Source organism: Brassica napus, chromosome C7 (genome assembly GCF_020379485.1).
Source record: "Brassica napus cultivar Da-Ae chromosome C7, Da-Ae, whole genome shotgun sequence".
NCBI lineage: Eukaryota > Viridiplantae > Streptophyta > Magnoliopsida > Brassicales > Brassicaceae > Brassica > Brassica napus.
In genome coordinates this window covers 27,572,698-27,595,795 of record NC_063450.1, presented here as the reverse complement: position 1 = coordinate 27,595,795, position 23,098 = coordinate 27,572,698, and the positions used below count along the sequence as shown (strand labels likewise).

General features: G+C 34.4%; 1 protein-coding gene and 1 pseudogene across 1 annotated transcript; one reads left to right on the top strand and one right to left on the bottom strand.

Moving 5' to 3' along the window:
* The first annotated feature begins 11,647 nt into the window (after positions 1-11,647).
* LOC106409583 (auxin-responsive protein SAUR61) lies at positions 11,648-12,330 on the top strand. Its single transcript, XM_013850190.3, has one exon. The coding sequence runs from the start codon at positions 11,764-11,766 to the stop codon at positions 12,202-12,204; it is 441 nt and encodes a 146-aa protein (XP_013705644.1). The 5' UTR covers positions 11,648-11,763; the 3' UTR covers positions 12,205-12,330.
* Positions 12,331-13,348: 1,018 nt separating this feature from the next.
* LOC106410426 lies at positions 13,349-16,579 on the bottom strand (annotated as a pseudogene).
* Positions 16,580-23,098: the final 6,519 nt, after the last annotated feature.

Here is a 23,098-nt window from a genome sequence, read left to right as displayed (position 1 = left end):
TAATTATTTTTAAATTTAATCAACTGAAAATAATATTCGTATAATTGTGTGAGTCAAACTCTAGTTTTATTGATGCATGTTATATATTAGTGATGCATGTTTTAGGTAACATTTTAATGATGCACGTTTTTAAAAATCTCATTTATTAAAATTATGCACGTAAGGATAACTCATGAGTTTTTTTGTTTGATTAAATGACATTATGTCCAAATTTATTTAAGGATATTTAATTAAGGTAACTGAAAAAGACAAACAATAAAATAGGAAGTTTAAATTCATTTAAGCATATTTCATTAATGTTAATGAAAAGACAAGTAATAAATTAGACAGTTTTATTCGTTTCAGGATATTTCATAAATGCAACTGAAAAAGACAAGCAAAAAAAAGGGAGTTTAATTAATGAAGTAAGAACATTTTCAAATGAGTACTTCTCTTTTAATAATATAGATATTTCATTAATGTAACTGAAAAGACAAATAATAAATTAGACAGTTTTATTCGTTTTAAGATATTTTATAAATTCAACTGAAAAAGACAAGCAAAAAAAATAGGGAGTTTAATTAATGAAGTAAGAACATTTTCAAATGGGTACTTCTCTTTTAATAATATAGATGGGTCAAAATCTACTCATGGGTATATATTTAATAGTGATTCAACATATTGACGTGAATATATATATAGTTTTAATATTTTCCAAAATATAAAATATTTTGTGATTATTCTCTATCTGAATTCAACATGTAATGAAGCCGAGAAAACACACAAACAAAAGTGTACACATTAAATGTAGGGAAATTGGGCTGTATAACCAAACAAAAACGTATAATTCATTGCATAACCATTTACCCTAACATTTCTATACACGGTGTTAACTTTATAAATTAATACTATATTGCCCATTCTTGCAACCGGTGAAACCCGAAACAAAAATAAATATTATTCTTAATTATTATTATATCTAAAAAGTAAAACGTGGCTTTACTAACTTCACATCTTTCCTTTTTATTCCTTGCTAACTTCGTAACCTTTAAATGTTCTCCGGCACCGCTTCGCTCAACATCGTCACCTCCACCGGATTAACATTGAATTGTTGACTTCTTCTTCATTCTTTGCAAGCGCGTCCTCTTCTTCTCGTCTGAAATCGTCGGTCACACAACGGCGTTAAAGTGTCAGTGACGAGTAGTATGAGACCGTTCCTATTCTACTTCACATCGTCGATTCTTCTCAGATCTCAGGAACTACAGTAAGTTCTCGGGTATTTACCTTCGAATTTCTTCATATGTTGTTATTTTTCTTTTCTATTTGGGATATTTTAGGAATTAAGGTACTATAATTGGTAAATCTACAACCTCGTTACCATTGCATGTCGGATCTGATTTTTGCGCCGAAGTTTGCCAATTGATTCAGGGTTTTGGTTTCCCCGATTGTTCTTGATTTTGAATTTTAGGAAAAATACATAGTAAGTAGTATAGTAATATAATTTGTTATATGGAATAGCATCTGTAATACAACTTGTATGCGTGAGATCTCTTACGCCTATTTATATTTGAGATGGAATAGGAAAACTATATGTTCAAACTATTCTATTTGAGATGAAATCAATTGACAACCTATTCTACTTGAGATAGAATTGAATGATCTGTAACGTATGTGCTGTTTTTTATTAACAATCGTACTTTTTTTATCAACAATCGTACTGTTTGAAATATAAAAGGTTAATTTATATATAAAATAGAATGAATTACTTTGTCATAAACATGTTTTCCTCTTACTTTGTTCTTTAGGTTTGGCATGGACGAATTAAGCCTTCGTAGTTAAGACATGTTTAAGACATGTTTTGAACCCACTGGAAAGACGGATTAACCACTATTTCAACCTCCGCTGGTTTGAGATGATCAAGAATGCATTAGAGGGTTCAATCTTGTTCGTTGTTATTTCATGTTCTCTTGATATTAGTTTTGTATCGGTGTATGTGTTTTATATTAGTGTGTATATGATTTTTTAAAGAGAAATAATATATTGAATGTAAATGGAATAAAATTTATTATGACATCAAATAAAACAGAATACAATGTGATGTTGAATGAGAATGATATTCATATGATGTTGTCTCTTCCACCTCTTTTCTTTAATGCCGCCAATCTTCATTTTTTTCTACATCAATCTGAATTTGGTGTAAGCATTACTTCATTTTCCTCAATTATAGACATTTTAAAATTTGAACAATATGTATTGTCTTATATTGTTTGTCACCGTTTCTATTCTATATGCTCAAGTAGAATGGAAATGCATATTACTGGCATTTCGAAATTTGGGTTTAGTTTATGAAAGATTGGGGTTGACATTGGATTAAGGTTTATATTTCCATGTAGGGTTTAGTGATTAGTGGCTTGGTTTTAGTTTAGGGAAGATTGGGGTTGACACTGGATTAGAGTTTATATTTTCTTGTAGGGTTTAGTGATTAGTTGATAGGGTTTAGTTTATGTACGATTGGGTTGATATTGGGCAAGAATTACCACCTTCCATGGAGGCATATCATATCAACATTTGAGAAATATGTTAAGATATCTTTAGATTGCAACTACATTTTTACATTTTCTATTATATATGCCTCATGTAAAATGGTATTGCATCTTACTGGCATTTCAAAATTTGGGTTTAGTTTATGGAAGATTGGGGTTGACATTGGATTAGAGTTTATATTTCTATGTAGGGTTTAGTGATTAGTTGATAGGTTTAGTTTATTAAAGATGTGAGGTGACATAGGATGAGGGTTTATATTTCCGTGTATGGTATAGTGATTATTGGGGAAGGGTTAGTTTCTGGCATATTGGGTTCTCCATTTGAATTTGAAGATTGGGTAGAGAGTGAATTAATATGGAAAAGTTTTAGTTTCATAATTGGGTTAGGGTTTATATTTTCGTGTAGGGTTTAGTGATGATTGGAACGGGGTTAGTTTCTGGCATATTAGGTTTACCATTTGAATATTGGGGTTCACATTGGATTAGGGATCATATTTCCGTGTAAGGTTTAGTGATTAATTAATAGGATGTAGCATATATTCCTCTGTGTTGTTTACTGAGGTTTTACACTTTCCATGTTATTTGGCTTTTATATTGTGACATATACTATTGTGTCATATATAATAGAAATGTTCGGAAATTGGTTTCTCCATTACGGTACCATATGTTTTAGAACGCGCACTTTTATTATCCATTTATTTTCTTTCATAATGTTCTGTCACACATAATAAATACAGCTGGCCTCTTATCTGCGTATCAGTACGTGTGTGTTTATATTCTACGGAAAAACACCACGTCGCTTACTTTATGCATTGTAACTGGCAAAACCTGTTATGTGAAGAGGTATAATCGGCTGGAAAATGATCAAAAAGACTGACATTGAATTATGTCAAAATCAATGTTAGTGAGCTAATTTGTTACTGAAAAATGGATATTTCACCAATAAGCCCTTAAATGTAGAACCATCATAGTTTGTGGGTGATACTGATCAATTTTGTTAACAACCGTAGCTCATGCCTCACTCATGGTGAAACACTGAAATTCTCGAGTGACCATGCTTTTTTTTCTGAATGTATGTTTTTTCATCTAATCTAATCTATTAAAACAGGAGTACAAAATTAACTTAACCCTGAGTTTTCAATGTTAATTACTTTCGAATGCCACTGAAACTATTATTACTCTTTCCTTAAAATTAGCTTGTCTTTATCGATTATTTAATGCTATACTATACACTACAAAAACGGAAACAATGACTTAAAGTATTGAACATGATGGAATGTTAGGTTATAAATCGGATGACTTCAAATTAAATCATCAATTCAATTTTTCTTTCGTAACGTATAATTATATAGCATCTAACATTCCTCCAAAACACTAATTAACATTAACATCATGTTACTGGTACCGTAAACTATACTAATATATCGTATAATTTTTTTTGGTGTTTACGTTAATATTAGATGGTGTAGTTTTTTTTTTTCAAATGAGTTCTTCCTTCCTTAACATGCGGAAGTCTCTACAACACGTTCAAAATTTGAAAACATAATTGAAATATATTGCATATAATTAGTTACCAAAAAAAATGGAAAGCGATTCTGATTTAACCAAAAAGATATCAATACTATATTCATGTTACCATCGAAATATATTGCATATAATTAGTTACCAGAATCATTCCTCCCCTAACCTTGCGCATCAATCAACATTTATTTTGAACATTAAATAATTAAAGTTATCAATTATTGGTAACAAGAATATCTAACATAACAAAGATAATTGATTTCTATCAAACGATTAGCTATATTCTTGGTAACAAAAAAATTTTATATTTTTGGAAAGCGATTCTGATTTAACCAAAAAGAAATCAATACTATATTCATGTTACCATCGAAATATATTGCATATAATTATTAACCAGAATCATTCATCCCCTAACCTTGCGCATCAATCAACATTGATTATAATTAAAAGTTATCAATTATTGGTAACAAGAATATCTAACATAACAAAGATAATTGATTTCTATCAAACGATTACCTATATTCTTGGTAACAAAAAATATTTTATATGCAGAGCATATTCGGTTTACTTGCAAAGTGGGCAAAGTGGGTGTTGTGTAGTTTTAGAATTCCTAGGGTTCCATATCTCCATTATATATAGTTTCCCTCACACCAATAGTCACCACAACATTTCATCGTTTGAAAACAATCATGTCACTAAACAAAAGTTTCTCTTTGCTTTCCAGTGTCAAACCTTGGAAGTCGGCATGGCGTGTGCGAGTGAAACTGATACATTCGTGGAAACAAACCCCCCCCTACAACTCACAAAGAACATGGGATTGATCTCTGGTTCCTTGTCGTCAGAGGATGCACATGATCTTAAAGAGTTTTCTGAGTGGATATTAAGTGTTGGGGATGGGAAACTTAATGAACCAAACGATGGTGAAGCAGAGATAGAAATTCCTTCTGAATTTTTGATTATGGACTCAGATGAACCTATTGAAGCAATCAGCAAAGCTGTGTATGGAGACATTCTTTCATTGCAAGAGAACAAAGATCCTAAGTTTTTTCAACAAAGAGCTATCCTATGTCCAACTAATGAAGACGTCAATATGATTAATCAGCACATGTTGGATAAACTTGAAGGTAAATTTCTAATCTTTGGTCTTTATATTTTTTCTGGTAATATATTACATAATAAAATAACATGACCTGTTTGGAAAATTCTAGGTGAAGAAAAGATCTATCTCAGTGCAGATAGTATTGATCCGTCTGATACGAGTTCAGTGAACAATGAAGCTTTGGGTGCTGATTTTCTTAATACTATTAAGGTTTCTGGTTTGCCAAACCATAGTCTGCTACTCAAGATAGGCTGTCCTGTTATGGTTCTGCGAAACATTGATCCGGCTGCTGGGTTAATGAATGGAACAAGACTTCAGATCACAGAACTTATGGATTTTACGGTTGGAGCTAGGATAATAACTGGAGAAAAAGTTGGGAAAATTGTGTACATTCCTAGATTGCTGATAACACCATCAGACACAAGATTACCCTTTAAAATGCGCAGGAGACAATTGCCTTTGGCTGTGGCGTTTGCAATGACAATAAATAAAAGTCAAGGTCAATCACTTTCCGAAGTTGGTCTCTTTCTCCCAAGACCTGTGTTCTCACACGGACAGTTATACGTGGCAATTTCGAGGGTCACATCAAAGAAAGGATTGAAAATTCTGATAGTAGACAAAGAAGGAAAACCTCAAAAGAAAACTATGAATGTTGTTTTCAAAGAAGTTTTCAACAACCTTGAATCCAAAGGGGCGTGATAAGGTATGTAATTTTACTTTCATACTAAGGGTGTTTGTTCACAAACTCAATTTCTATATTTTTAGCGTGATTTTTAAAAATTCAGATTTTGATCTTGGTTTGTGAAGTCAGACATCAAAGCATCAGGAAGACCGTGGCTTTGAAAGAGATACTATTGAATATTTGATTGGATTTTTCTCTTTGTTTTTTTTTCATGTTCTACTGCTTCCTATTTACTAGACTCATATATGTACTATTAGGATGATTTTTATTTGGCAGAAGTTTAATTTACATAATCCATCTATCGTACTTTGACAAACAACTGAAACACTCAATCAAAATGACATTTAAAAATACCATACTTCAATCAACATTCATCAAACAATCTCCGGTTATAATCCTAACTACCATTTCTCAGTTCACAGCCTATAAATTAACTACTGGAAATGTACTAACCTGAAAACGAATTGGATCATGTTTTGTCTCTCTCCCATGTCCTTCACCTCCTGACAAAGCTCCGTCTCTATAAATGGCATCAGATACCTGTTCATAAATATATACATAGATAACTTATCTCACTATAATCTAGAAACTAAAGATCTAACTATACTATAAGACAATTAAAAAAATTTAACTTGTAGGATTATAGAAGACAAAGTTTTTATTAAGTTCATCAAAGATCTAAGCCTTACTAGATTATGAAGCAAATCAGGCTGTTCTTCAAAAAGGTCATGCAAATGCTTTCGCATCTGATCCTGGAGTCTCACAGCATTCTTCCCCGCAACACTATATCATAGTTTTGGTGCGCCCCAGTGCATGTAATTCCTCGAATACAAGTGGTGATCTTCAACATGCTATTTTGCGGAAACAAAATAATGAATGTCAGTAGTCGAAAACAATAAAACGAGATAATCAGTAGTGAAAAACAATAAAATGAGTGAGATGTAACATAGAGAAACACATCCACTGATGTAATAAAATAGATTAGATATGAAAATATTGTTAACTATGCAACTCGCAGAGATTAATCTTACCCAGCAGGAAGAAGAAAAGCACATTCCAACATACAACCAATGATACAAGAACACCAGAGATGTCACTGCCCTCATGCTTAAGAAGGGATCCTGGAAGCCTTGAGAAGTTATTTAAGTTACATCTGGATTTTGCATATTTTTCATCCGAAGAAGAAGCCTCCTGACTGAATGATATCTTGTGGAATCTGCTACCAAATACCTCAGTTTCAAGGTCAGCACCATATAGCACCTATAATAAAGAATCAACACGGTAGTCATGAGATAGAGACAATCATTATACAATAGTTTATTTTGCTCTGTAAAATGAAAAACAAAGATTAGTTAACAGTTCCTATTTTACAAGTTTAAAATATTGATAAGATTAAGCCAAGCAGGATACAAGTTTACAATATTGATAGAATTCAACCAAGCAGGATCATATTTTAATTGCTGCTGGTGTTCTTCATACTCTTTAAAATCATTCCAATATTTGGTTGTCCAAAATTTAAGATCAAGTTGTAGTTGTGCGAGGTTCAAGTCTTATGTGAGATTAGATTTACCTTAGAGGTGTCCTTAAAAAGTATCATGACTTTCTCCAAGAGATACTAAAGTCGATAGTCGACAACCATCTCCTGCTCATCGGCCTTAACAAGTAAACCGAGAGATCTTATGAGATGAAGTCATTGGTGGATCTAGCAAGTTTGAAGATCTGATTGTTCCATGTCTGATATCTGTAAAACACTGTAAGATCCGCAAGTTCAATATATATATGTAAACAAAAAAGTTAATTAAAGTACTCGATTAGGGCTACAGTTGATAACCTTCAATTAGCTTTTCTACTGTCTCGATCATCTTTCTTTATAAGAATTACTTTGAGGGTGATGATCGGAATTGTTTTTGTTTCTCTGGTTATATTTCTCTGGTACACAATCTTTGAATTTGTTTTTGTTTCTATTGAGGAAGATAGAGAGATCGAGGAAGATAGAGAGAGAATAGAGAACACCGACAGTTTGTTTCTCTGGAAGTTCCCAACAATTTTTTTTTACGTTTCCCGGAAAAAAAAACTGTTACAAATGGGCTTTTAAAATTTTCGGGCTTTTTTAAATCAAATGGACACAATTAGTTATCTATTTAACCCAAACTTAAGCCTTTAATTAAATTGTAACTATGATTGATCATAAATTTATTTTTTCTTAGACTACTCTTAATAAAAAATTTAATATGTTATATTTCCATAACCTTAGAATAAATATATCTCAATAAAAAATTATACCTTAATTTTCCTTTTCATATATCATACTAACTCATAATTATTTATTTCATTATATTTTAAATTGGCAAAATTGTTTTTTATATTTCTTATGTTAATGCATCATTATCATCATTTTTATTTTTTACTATCTCTATTTCATATTAAATATGTTGATAAAATTTAATTACTAACACGAATACAGTTACTATTCAATGTAATACATACTACCTAATACAAATAAATCATGAATATAAACAAAACAAATTTGAAACAAAAATAAACACCCGCCCGGTCGGGCGGGTCATGATCTAGTAAAGATTAAAATAACAATAATCCACTATACATCATCGCATACAACTCTCTTAAAACTCATTTTTTTTAGGATAAAGAGACAATTGTATCCCAAAGATAAAACATCTTTTTTGAGTAAAAACACAAATGATCCACCTCCAACTACTTCCGTACACGTCACGGCAACTTTTCCATCAACAAAACTCAAGTTTCTAGTTTCTTAAAATGGTCTCGCAAGGCCCAATGTATGTTTGCGTAATACATCATTTACTCGTTACGCTATGGGCTTCTAAATTCGGGTCGGGTCAAATCTGCTATTGATTCGGAAAGTCATAACCCTACCCGAGTTATGTTTGATACTTTCGTGGTTGATAAGCTGTTATTTGGTGGTTTGATTGCAGGGTGGATGTTGTAGTCTTTGTCATATGGGAGCTTGTAATCTTAGCATTCTTAGTGTTTTCAGCGGTTTCCTTGTACTTCCAGCGATTGCAACTCGCTTTCGTCTTGTTATGTTTCGCTTTGCTACTACTTGTCTGCTTGAAGGTCACAAAGCAAGTGAGATTAGCTAGGAAGAAGAAGCGAAGGATGCTTCTTCCACTATCTATGTAAAGAAAGACTATGAGAAGTTGTAACTTCTTTTGTCTTACTTAGGCACAAAACTCACCCAGTGGCGGAGCTAGACATTCATTTTATAGGAGTCATAATTATTTTTCATAGCTAAGGGAGTCATAGATGAGTTTTGAACTCAAGACATGGGAGTCAAAAAAAAAATTTCTGACCAATTTACCACAGAAAAAACATTGGTTGTAAGCCTAAAAGTTTAATTTTGTAAATTTCATAGGGGTCAGTTGACCCCCCTACTTACAAAGTGGCTCCGCCACTGAACTCACCCCGTGCTGGCCCAGTTAGGCGTTAGCTGATGAAACATGACAGTTTTGCTCGCGTCACTGGCTTTAGAGATCTGAGTCAGGTCAGGGTGGCTCAGCCGGACAGTCTTACGGTTTAGGGTTTTTAGATTCTGACAATCACTTAGCATTCGGCTGCAATTTGGTTTTATTCAGATAAAAGTACGTGTTGGAAATTAAAGAGTTATATGTTTCATGTGTAATTGTGCTTGTGAAATGCAGACGAATGAGAAAAATATTATCGAGAGCTTGCATTAGCCAGTGAATGATTTTAAAAATAAAACTTTGAAATATGGTTTTATCTATTTGCATGAACTTAGTATTTTTTTTTGCATGAACTTATTCAATAAATAATATAATAACCATCAAAAAGCGAGTTAATAATATGATAAACAAGTGAATCCCATATTTTCAACTTGTTAATAACCAACCAAAGCTGATTATGTTATGCTTTCTCCAGTAAACATAAAATTTGGATCCACCATTGTTTGTATCGTTCATGCCAGCGTGTTTATGATTCTCTCGTCATGTCCATCGACCTCATCATGATATTTTCTGTTTAAATTTCATCTATCAGGACCACAAAGATCATGCACCAAATAAAAACTATAACGGTGTACTACTCGTAGCTGCATAGTTGAAAAGTGAAGGCTTGTAGGATCTCTTGTGACTTGGAAAAAGACAAGAAGAAATTAAAACAAGGGAGATGGATACACAAGAAAGTGAGAAATAGAGAAGTTGAGGACGTGAATATAGCGAAAAAGCAGCAGCAATTTGCTCTAAACGGTCACATCTCACATGCTCTATTCTTGTCACCACATCTCCTTATACCTTCTTACAAATAATATTTTGTGGTCTCAATTATATGTAATTGTAGTCTACCACTCCCGATTAAATAATTAATACGATCTAACTTTCTTTATTACCAAGTTTTAAATGCAAACAAAATTCTAGACACCCAAGTTTATAGTACTATTGCGTTACTTGACCAAGACAAGCCTATTATTATATTCCACAACGTTTGATTTTTAAACTATTCACACATATTAAAAAAATATTAATGTATAGCAATAAATAATTTGATTTATGTGTAAAAACACCTTCCTATAAATTTAAACCAATAGTTTTATTCAAAACTTCTTGAATTTAACAATTTATGTTTTTTACTTGTTAAATATGCATAGAAAACTTAAAATTCCATTTAAGAAACAAATATATTTCAAAATATTTATTTTTGTGGAACGGAAGAAGTATATTGTAAGTTCAGAAATGATTGCATTCTTTGGTCCATGTATTTAAAAAGAAACATTATTGAAATGTTTTCCATCTAAATTCACCATTAATTTTATAAGGGTATCTTGACTAGGCCTGGACAAAATAACCGGAACCGAACCGGAACCGAACCGAAATACCCGAAATCGGAACCGGACCAATACTCTCAAATACCCGAACGGTTCCTATATTTTTATATCCGTAATAACCGAACCGAACCGGAACCGAGAACCGAACGGGTATCCGAATATATAAAAATATTAATTATATATACATATAACATCACTAAATATATATTTTTAATTTAAAATTTTATTAGAAGTATTTGAAAATAGTTGAGGATAACTAAATTATTATAAAGTATCCAAACTACCCGAAAGTATCCGAAACTATCCGGATAGTTTTATCCGAAACTATCCGGATAGTTTTATCCGAAATATCCAAAGTAATACGAAATATCCAAATTTTTTATCTAAATCATCCTAATTATTTGATATTTTACCTTAAATAACCAATATTTTATCCAAATTATCCGAACTACCCGAACTATCCGAACCCGAACCGGATCCAAATGAGAACCGAACTTTTTCCGGTTCCTACATTTACTATCTGAACCGAACCGAACCCGAAACTATCCGAACCGAACCGGACCGAACCGAACCGAAAATATGTCAAGTACTAAATGGATCCTCTAGCCCCTATCCGAACTACCCGAAACCCGAAATACCCGAACCGAACCGAACCGATATCCGAAATGCCCAAGCCTAATCTTGACCCCAAAAAAATAAAATAAAATAAGGGTATCTTTCGTTTCATCTGTTATTTTATTATTTAACTAGTAAGATATAAATAAATATCCTAAATATATGGCTTGTCTCAGTCTTCTGCCAACAATTTAATTGTTTATGCTGGAAGACCATAAATACATAAAAATATTTACTTTGGTCACATGATACATTTCTATTTTTTTTAACCCAAATAATAAAAAAAATCACTCAGCTACCTTACTCCTTCCACTCAGCTACCTTGCTCCTTCCACATATTCTTAACCTTTCTTTTTGGCCACAAACACTAATCCCAATTTGTAGTATATATACATGGAGAGAGAGGAAGGTATAGTTTCAGACAGTAACAGACTAACAAACAGTATACACAACGGTATTATATTGGTAATATCTCAAAGAGCGCAGAGAGATCAAAGTCAAAACAATGAAGAGAGGAACTTGCAAGAGTCTTAGACTAACAGATATGGTGGAAAAGTGGAGGAAGTGGAAGAAGGGACACTTCGCTGTGTACACCAGAGAAGGCAGGAGGTTTGTTTTGCCGTTGGATTACCTGAAACATCCAATCTTTCAGGTCTTACTGGAGATGGCAGAGGAAGAGTTTGGTTCCACCATTTGTGGCCCTTTACAGGTTCCTTGCGATGGAGGTTTGATGGATCACATCCTCATGTTGTTGAGAAAGAGGAGTATGTATGGTCATGGTGATAATGAGGATGATGATGATGATGATGTGAAGAAGAAGAAGAACCATGTTGTCTCGTCCAGGAGCATGTCCTGCAAAGGAGCTTCATCGCTTTCATATATATTCCCTCTCTTTCGTTGCAACGCAGCTCATGATCTGAACAAACTTCAGTCACTAGTTTTGTAACACTTTCATGCGTTGTGGGAAACGCTTTTACAGACGAAAGTCTTTTATGTTTGTATGTATATATAGAGAAACAGAGTTTCTATATAAGCCTTGCATTTTGTAATATCAATATATTCAGTTTTGACATAGATTTCTACAGAAGAAGTTAATCATCGGTTAACCAGCTTTTCTAGAGGCATTGATGGGTCATGTTAAAAGCAGTACTCACTGTATTACTGCTGCACCAGCAATATCTTGATGAGCAAGAAACACTGCCTCTAGTTTAGCTAGAGCAACCTAACAAACATTTTAATTTTTAACCATTACCAAAACCACCAACTTTACAATTTCGGATGATCCATGCATTAACAAATATCAAACTCAAGTTGTTTATATGTTTTTTTTTTGGCTGCCTGGTAACCATTGCATCTGACTAGGTCCTTTATAATCTATCATCAACAACAAAGACAATCCATCACTGTCAATGCAACACAAATCTCCAGTTTTCGATCATCCTTCTGAACCAATAGTATAAGCTGTAGCTAGAGAAGAATCAAACACCTTTGTCCTGAGTTCTGACCCATAAACCGATTATGTAACCGTAAAAGCCCACTTTACTATACACTTTCTGAATCTTTGACCCATTACTTCATGGATCTCACTGCACAACAAAATTAGCTTTGTATAGCTAAAAGTAAAACACGAAATCAATTCCATTATTCATCTTGTAAGGTCATGTCATAGCACATACCAGATACATTATTTAAAAAAAAACTAAACACCTACTATGATTTTCTGTCTAATCAGTTTTAGGCAAAGTGCATTCTGACTAAACATGTGGTGGCCGACCGTGGATGGTACGATGCAACCACTCCATACTCCATGATGCAGATGCAAATTACGAAATAAAATGATCATAGATGAGTATTATTCGACTGGTCCTACTCGACCTTGACAAGTGATAAAATTGATCATTTGATCTTATACATAGCAAAATATCTAAATCTACTTTTTCTGTTAAGAACCTAACCAATCCGGTTCAACTTCTACCAAACTAGGCTGGATAATTTCGTAGAAATTTAATGTGATACAACATATCCTTTAATCGTTACAAGTTGTAAAATGTGCCAAAATGGCTAAACCTAAAGGTGTACTGTAGGGTTGGTTGCATCAAATCTTTTATCTGTAAATGTTTCAAATAATCATGAGTGCATGACAAGGTAGTCAAAAAGAAAACACTCACTAGCAAATTGCCTCAACATTTTTATAAATCTCCTTTAAATTATTCCACATTATTAAAACTTCTCACTTATTAAAATAAACAAATACAGTCAGTAAAGCTGAGAATCTAGCAAATAGGTCATTTCAAAGTTTAGAAGTGGCCAGTTTGATTAGATCCTTGCGAAGTGTTTTGCCGGATGCAGTCTTTGGTATGGAGTTTATAAATGCGACCTTTCTTATTTTTTTATACGGTGCCACCTGCTCATAATATTAACGTTTATTATTTTTTACCAACTCTTTATAATAACAACTACAAAGTAGATGGTGATGACAGAATATACCTGTTTAGAGATGAACTCAATAACTTGTTTCTCAGAGAGGTTGCTCTCAACCTTTCTTGTCACGTAAGCCATTGGATATTGTCCTGCTTCTTTATCCGGAAACCTAATAGAAGAAAACTTTATGTTGTCTTGATGTTTAAAAGGAAAAAAAATATTCAAAGGAAAAACATAGTGTTTGTAATAGATTACGTACGGAATAACGGCGGCATCGAGAATGTCTGGATGAGTGATTAGAAGAGCTTCGAGTTCAGCTGGAGGCACCTGATTATTCCGTCCAACTTTTCTTTTAGAATTTACAACATTGATCAATATATAACAAAGTTAGATCTTTAACCTGATAGCCTTTGTATTTGATCAGTTCTTTCAATCGGTCCACAGCGAAAACAAATCCATCCTCATCGATATAGCAAAGATCTCCTGTTTTAAGCCATCCTTCGGCGTTGATGGTTTCATTTGCAGCTTCTTGGTTTTTAAAATAACCTTGTAAGAAATAAAAAAAATCACGTTGTTATATATGTACCAAGAGAGATTTAAGATTTTCATTTTTCTGTTCTTTCAGATATTTATAATCTTTGCAAAGATTTATAACCTTTTGTCGTTAATTTATTCTCTAATACTAATAAACATCTTCATTGTTGGGGGTGGATTTACATCATCTCCCAAGATCTATTAGACAATGAACTAGACCCATTTTACTATGAAGCCCTAGCTTCTTCCTTATATAAATAAAGAGACACATATCTTTAGCAAGAGATTCTCTCTTTTCCATTGAGACCTAGAACACTTCTTACAAATGATTTATGGATTCTTAGATTTACTTTACACTAGAAACCATTCTTCTAATACAATCTTTGATCAATAAAGTCTTTTGATGTTCTTTTTTCTCATTTGATTTTATGAAGATTTTTCCTAAACTTCAAAAATCTAATCTTTATCATTAGATTCTTTATTGTATGATTCCAACAAACAACACCGGTATAAACACTGTTTTTGGATCAAACATTCATCGAGAAGATAAAGTTAACGTCTACCTACACGGATAGTCGTATGCATTCAGAAAATGTATCAGTTAATTAATTTAAAATTTCTCCAACTAGCTTAAAAATAAAACAATTGTCGTGTTGTTCAACTTACACACATTCATTTGCTACTAATTTCTCTACAAAACATCCAGTTGACATATACAAATCATTTGGTACCTGACATTTCGAAATCATGTACAATAAATACAAAATTTGATTACTCACACTCAGTCCAACCCACATGCAACGTCCATAACTTCATAAAAGCTTGAAATCAAATACAACTTTTTTCCGAATTTGTTTTACAAAAAAGTCTAAACGCTATCATACTTAACCGTTTAAACCTACTAGTAACAATAATAGCTATAATAAACTTATTAGAATTGAATTAGATCGTCCTACCACTAGCAAACTATACGGTATAATAAGATTAACCTTAGCGTATTTACCTTTTGCAATAGTCGGGCCCTTAAGCCAGAGCTCGCCTGTTTGGTTAATTCCCAAAAACCGACCCGTATGCGGATCCACGATCCTCGCCTCCACATCACTCGTTAACGGCCCCGACGTGCCGAATCTCCGGCTGTCCTCCACCGTGTCAATGAAAGCTCCACCACCGTTTGACTCCGTCAACGCATACGCTTGAAATATATTGACCGTTGGGTACTTCTCTAAAAACCCCTCTGTTACCTCCTTGCTCAACGGCGCTCCACCACACCTCACTGTCTTAAGTGAGCTCAGATCGTACTTGGCCTTGATAGAATCTGCTTCGTTGACCATAGTCACCAAAACCGGCGGCACCAAAAGCAGAGTCGTGGCTTTATACTTCTCCACCGCTGCCATCATGTCGTTGAGCTCGAATCTCTTGAGGATCACCACCGTCGAACCGATAGCTACGCTGGCCATAGCGAATGTTAGTAGTCCGTATGTGTGGAACATCGGGACGGTGCAGATGAAAGTCCCGTGCACTGACGTCTCCGTGAGCATTCTCGCCACGTAAGCAGTCTAGTTCCCGTGAGACGAGAGCACACCTTTGCTCGGTCCTGTGGTGCCTGAGGAGTAAAGCATCACCGCCGTGTCGTCCTGGTGGACTCGGTCTCTCACTCGCTTCCCTCTCGGCTCCTTCTTCATCATCTCGGACACAGCACCGACGACTCCGCGAGTCGGCTCCACGCGCTCCTCCTCGGTGAGAACGATGGAGATACCGACCGGGAGTTTGGACGCCAGCTGGACCGTCGTAAAGGCGAGCGTCGGGTTGCTGTCCGCGATCTGTCTCGAAATCTCACCGGCGGTGTTGAGAGTGTTCGCGGTGGTGACGACGGCGCCGAGAGACATGACGGAGAGGCAGACGATCGGGATGTATATGGAGTTCGGAGAGAGAATGAGGACGACGTCGCCTCTCCGTATTCCGACGTCATGGTGGAGACACTCGGCGACACGATCGACGGCTCTCCAGAGATCGGAGAAGCTTAAGCTGTGGCCAGTAGCGGCGTCGATGAAGGCGGTGGTGCCGCGGTGCGGCTGAGAGGAGATGAAAGTTGTGACGTCGAGGGAAGGATTCGCCGGGAGGCCCAATGGGTTTGCGTTTGGTGTAGAAAGTCGAGTTTGCTTTGCAGAAGCCACTTCTCGAGTCAATGAGAGATGTGGGAGGAGAAGGATCCGCCATTTTCTTTAAGCGTATGAATGTAAAAAGGATCTAACGGTGTGCTATATTGATTTAGCGGCCAATTTTTAAACGAGAATTCGGCAAAAAAAAACATGAATTTTAGACGAATCTCCAAAAAAAATCTGCAGACGAATCTCCAAATGAGTGAACCCACAGTTAAAGACAGTGTTAAGTAAACGTTAAATGTTGGCGTTAAGCGAAACGACGTCGTTTTCAAATGAGATGAAACAACGTCGTTTTACATGATTTGAAAATAAAAAGAAATACACCCCTGGATTTGAACTCGTGTTGTTAGGACAAATGACAAGGTATTTTACCACTGGGCTAGTGACACTTTCAGTTGAGTTACTAACACATTTAATAATATTTGGTACTGATTGAATATAAAAAAATTATCTAAAAACTTTAAAAGATCTTTAAAATTCCAAAAAATTGAAAAACTAAAAAAAAAAATTATAAAATTAATTTTGAAATTAAAATTAAAAATAAAAAAAAAATTTCTTTAAAAAATCAAAAATATTTCAAAATTTCATTTTTTAAATTCCAAAAAATTTAAAAATTCAAAGAAAATGCAAAAAATTAAAATTACAATTATCAGCTAAAAATTAAAATCGCACTCATAATGGGTACAATATTTATTTTAAGCATTTTAATTTAATTTTAATATGTGGGTATCTTTTTATGTGTGTATAATTAATTTCAATTTTTAGCAATTGTTTAAAAAAATGAAAATTTTGGAAGATTTTTTTTTTTTTTTTAAATAAAATTATTTTTAATTTTAATTTCAAAATTAATTTTATAATATTTTTATTTTTTTCAATTTTTGGAATTTTAAAGATCTTTTAATGTGTTAGTAACTCCATTGAAAGTGCCACTAGCCCAGTGGTAAAATACCTTGCAATTTGTCCCAACCAACCTGAGTTCGAACCTAAGGGTCTACTTCTTTTTATTTTCAAATCACGTAAAACGACGTTGTTTCACTTAACACCAATAATAAACGACGTCAAACTTTTCTGTTAAATTTGCTGACGGCGTGCTAAATTGGCAAGTCAACGAAAACATTGTTAATTAATTCTAAAGTCAATGAAAGTTTTGTGTTTTTTTGGTCAGCTCAAAAGTTCATGTTTTTTTTGGCAATTCGTGCAAAGTTCGTGCTTTTTTTGGCCTAATTCTCATTTTTAAACCATAATAATATAAAGAAAGACTCGAGGGAAGTCGAGAATGAATTATATAATGTTTTTAGAGCACGTGCAATGGTGAGACTGCAAATGGAGTCCTTAGGATTAATTAACTTTTTTTTTTGAATAGTTAAGGATCCTAATCCGAATTGTTAGTCCAATAGTGTTCTCCAATTTGGAGTTCTTAGGAATAAAAAAATAATAATTTTTTTTAAAAGTTGAAATTAAATTTTTTATTTATTGCATTATTAAAGATAAAGATACAACATTTATTAATCAACAATCACCAAATTTGTTTCAAATATTTTCAATTAAATCATTTTTCAAACGTTGATGTAAACGCTTATCGCGAACATCATCCCGAATGCCGAGCATATTAGCGATATTTGTAGGTCTGTAGGTATCCACCCGTGAACTTCTAGTGACGTCTCCTTCTTCAAATTCAGATATATCGAACTGAATGTATCCATCTCGTTCATTTTCGACTATCATATTGTGTAGTATGATACATGCTCTCATAATCTTCCCTATCTTTTCTTTGTCCATTGAAAGAGCCGGGTTTTTTACAATCGCAAATCGAGCTTGTAATACTCCAAACGCCCATTCCACATCTTTTCGGGTTGCTTCTTGAATTCTAGCAAATAACTCTGCTTTATGACCTTGAGGGTGCGAGATAGATTGGATAAATGTTGACCATTTGGGATATATACCGTCTGTGAGGTAGTACGTCAACTTATACATGTGTCCATTGACCACGTACTATAACCTGGGAGCTCGGCCTTGGAAAATGTCATCAAAAACAGGTTTCGTTCTATGTAAGCACGTTTCCTTTGCTTATAGGTTTGGGCCTCCATTACGTCGTTGTATGTATCTTCGAGGATTTCGTCGAATAATTCCTCCAGTCTTTCTTCGACTTCATCGGATGAAGAGGATGACATTTTTTAGGGATTCCTCCTTAAAAAAAAATTGGTAAAGAATTTTAGTTATTTAATTTTGTTAAGGTTTTTTGCTTTTAAAAAAAGTTTGGATTTAAGTTCTATATTTTAGTTCCAAAGTTTTGTTCCAAATTTTAGTTATTATTATATACTTCACAAGTTTACTAATCAGATTTACTTCAAAGCTTCTCAAATGAATTATATACTTCTCAAGTTTAGTAAGTATATACTACACAAGTTTACTAAGTATATACTACACAATCTCGGTATATAAAAGAGAAAATTCAGTGTTACCTAAAGAGATTGTAATTGTAGTTAAAGACAATCGGTACTTGATCATGGTAGGTATATTCTACAGCTCCGGGAAAACATAATAAGAACTTGAACATGAAATGAAACAAGAGGATACAAGTTTTGATGAAGAGGAAGCAAAGCGAAGGAGATACATAGCTAAAGACATTCGCATGACAACTACTTATAGTACATAGATAAAATCCCATGACTTGATTCACTTGAGGTAAACAACAAAAGACTTTCACAACGCTAAATGCACCCGTGACTTCGTTCACATGACCTACTGCTGAACCCTGAAACAACACAAAAGACAAGAGTGAGCAAAGTTTAATAATGTACAAGTACACAAAAGTAACAACTTAACATACAGTTAACATCATAACATCTAAGACATTAGTTTGAGTTTAAGAGATGTCTCTATCGCAGATAGAGGCTGTTTTTTCCCGAGTAAACGATCAAGCAGTTTATGCCTAGCGAGTTTTCTTTCACTTCAAACACGCCCTATAACTGTGACAACTCTTCTTCTCTACCACTCTTCTTCTTCTTGGTAACACCTTTAGCTGCCTTGACCCCGACTGGTCTTTCCTCTGGTTCTCCCACTTCCGCTTGTCTATCAACCTCCGCCTGGACTGGTTTGCGCTTTTGACTCCCACCGTCCTTAGTCACATAGGTGGAGCACCATTTCTGGTCATGCCTCAGCTCCCTCCAGGCATGTTCCATGCTGAACTTGACGGAGTGATCGTTGAAGAAGTACTCTTGGGCAGCTCTCATCACATCATCATCGTTTTGACCACTTCTCTGTGCCCTAAGAGCCGCGTCATAGCACCCAACAAACTTGCAGACTTGCTCATTTATCCTAGCCCACCTCGGCTTGCACTGCCCAAGCTCTCTAGGTATAGTCCCAGCCAGATAAGGGCTTGTGTTGTAGTATTGTACAATCCTCTTCCAAAAAACACCAGCTTTTTGCTCATTGCTGACCACAGAATCTTTACTTGTGTTAAGCCAAGCCCCAATGAGGATTTGATCCTCTTTCAGTGACCATTTCCTCCTCTCCTTCCAACCCGACTCGACAACATGTTCGGGTGAATCAATTTCAATTGGAGATTGACTATAAAGTAGGTTAACAAAACCAGTGGTGTTATCCACGGTTAGAGAATGGTTGTGTCGCTCTATTAGCAACACAGAGCCTTAAGTAAGCCATCTACATTTTTTTTTTCAATTAAAGCAATTAAAATCTGAGCAGTTAGGAAGATAGGAAGCAAAGAACTAGCATTTATCACCAATCAAATCCGACTAATTAGTACAATCCTAGCAAGCTAGAGTCTTCAGTTCACTCTTTCTAAACGCGCTAACATTTATAACCGATCAAATTCGAGGAGTTACGACGATAGAAATCAATTCACCTTCATTAAATGACTAATTGCTTTAATTCTAGTGTGCGTACCTTGTTAGTAATGACATTGTTTCTTTGAGACACTCTCGTTTGAAGCTAATCCTGAAAAAAATGAGATAAAATAGTCAACGAACTCACCACGCAGAATATTGGTAAATGAGATAAAAGCACAAGGATATATACTCACCACGCAGAAACAAGAACACGAAACCTATTAAAACTAATAGACAACACCGGCTACTGCTCACTCTCACTAGCTTAACTCCTGATTTCTGGTTTGATAACTCAAACACACTCTTCTCTAGCAGCATCAGCTTCTGCTCACTCGCATTGCCTTGATCCTTAAGCAGCATAAGTTGTCTCTGCAAGTCGCTCATCTCCTCCATGACCGCGACATCCCACCATTTCCAGATGTTACAGTCTCCATCATCCACATTCTCGCACGTGAAGTACCTCCTGCTGGGATCTTTATGAGTGGAGGATGTTGCAACAACAGGCTCACCACCACAATAGCATATCGTCGGGATTCCATCATCTGCCTCTTGTTGAGGTGGGTACTGAACCGGTTCTGGATTATTGTAGCTACTCTGACCTTCATCCGCATACAACTCAGCTTCTGCATGAAGAAGGGAAGTAATGTCAATCGAGTCTGATGATGAGGAAGGCTGGCTGTATGAATAATCTTGTCCCATATTCGTTAACCTGCAAGAAATAATAAAGTAAGAACATAGGTAAACATAAGCTCACATGCTAATCAATGAACATCATCTATCAATTCAATCCAAACAACACACACACACATGATCATAAACTTGCAGCTCATTCGACAGAACAAATTAGGAAGCTTTTTTTTTTATGTCTCACAGATAACTGACATTGTAATCCTTAAACAACAAACACACAAACTCAATACACTCAAACTCAAAACACTCAAACTATCATGTAGAAATGCAAACACAGGCTTCTAAAAATCTCAAACAGATAGTCGAGTAGTAGCTAGCAAACAGATAGTCGAGTAGTAGCTAGCAAACCTGTGCAAGAAATACAAACTCAAAAAGCCCCAAATCCTTTTGAAACCCTAATTTCAAACCATAAGAACCCCAAATTGATGATAGCAGTATCGTTTTCAAATCGATAAGTACAAACACAAAAACCCCAAATCTTTTTGAAACCCTAATTTCAAACGAGAAGAACCCAAATCGATGAAAGCAGTATCGTTTTCAAACCAGTATCGTTTTCAAACCGATAATAAGTACAAACGCAACAAATCCCCAAATTGTGTTCGAACCCTAATTTCAAACGAGATCGATTCAAGACGCAAACTTATCTATATCGATTAATCTACAAAAGAAGGGTGCGATTTACCTTGTTCAGCCGACGGAGACAAATCGCCGTCTTTCGTCGCGGGAATCACCGTCTTTCGTCGCAGGAATCGCCTTCGTTTCGTCGAGAGAGGAATCGCCTTTCTTCGTCGGGACAATTTTTTTTTCTCTGCTTCGGTCGAGAATGACCAATATTTTTCTCATTACCAAACCGTAAACCCTTCCATCCATTTAGAAAACGCCACGTACCCTAAGGATCAAGTCCTAAAAATCCTTATTAACGTAACAATCCTTACTTATATTAACCAAACAATTATTATTCTATTCCTCCTAACCTATGATTAAACGCTAAGGACCCGTCGTGTACCTCCGTTGCAGGTGCTCTCACACTCTTAAGGAGTGATGATAAGAGAAAAAAAAAAAAAAGGAGTGATGATAAGAGATTCCAAATGTTCCTGTTTTTTTGGTTGGTAGATCAACTCCATTCATAGATTAAAATATGAGTTATTCTTGGGTTCACCCCCCGGGTGAACCTATAGATTCACCAACCAATAGTGTTTGAGTATTTGATACTTGATATCTTTTAAATAAGGAAACAAAATTGTATTTCCAAATTAGATTATATTTTTAAAATAAAAAATAAAAAATACATAAAAATAGTTACAAAAAAAAAGAAATAAATAAATATTGTTAAGCCGTCAGTAAAATACTAAACCCTATACCCTAAATCTTAAACTCTAAACCCTAAATTTTAAACCTTAAACTTTGGATAAATCCTAAGCCGTTGGAAAATCTTAAACCCTAATTCATACATTAAAAACTAAATTTTAATAATACTAAACCCTAAATCCTAATCACTAAACCCTAAACCTTTGGGTAAACTCTGAATCCTTGGGTAAATCATAAACTCTAGGGTTTAATTTTTAATATTTTTGATTTAGAGTTTATGATTTATCCAAGGGTTCAGAGTTTATCCATGGGTTTAGGGTTTAGTGATTAGGATTTAGGGTTTAGTGTTATTAAGATTTAGTTTTAATGTATGATTTAGGGTTTAAGATTTAACCAAAGGTTTAGGGTTTATCTAAAAGTTTATGGTTTATCCAAAGATTTAGGGTTTAGGGTATATGATTTAATATTTTGCTGGCGGCTTAATAATATTAATTACTTTAATTTTTTGTAACTATTACTATTTTTATGTATTTTTATTTTTATTTTAAAAATATAATCTACTTTGGATTTCAATTTTGTTTCATTTTTTATCAGATATCAAATACTCAAACACTATTAGTTAGAATATATCTTAAAATAGCATGAGATATTCTTAAGAACTCTTAATGGCATTTGGCAACTTAGAGCATGATTACTGGGGAGTTCTTAGAATGAGGTTCTTAGCGGAATATAAGAACATGTCTCTTAACTTTTAACTAAAAAAGTTAAGAACCGGCTCTTAAAACTTTTATTTAAGAACCGGTTCTTAGCTTTTTTAGTTAAAAATTAAGAGACGGGTTCTTATATTCCGGTAAGAACTCCGCCCTAAGAACCCCCA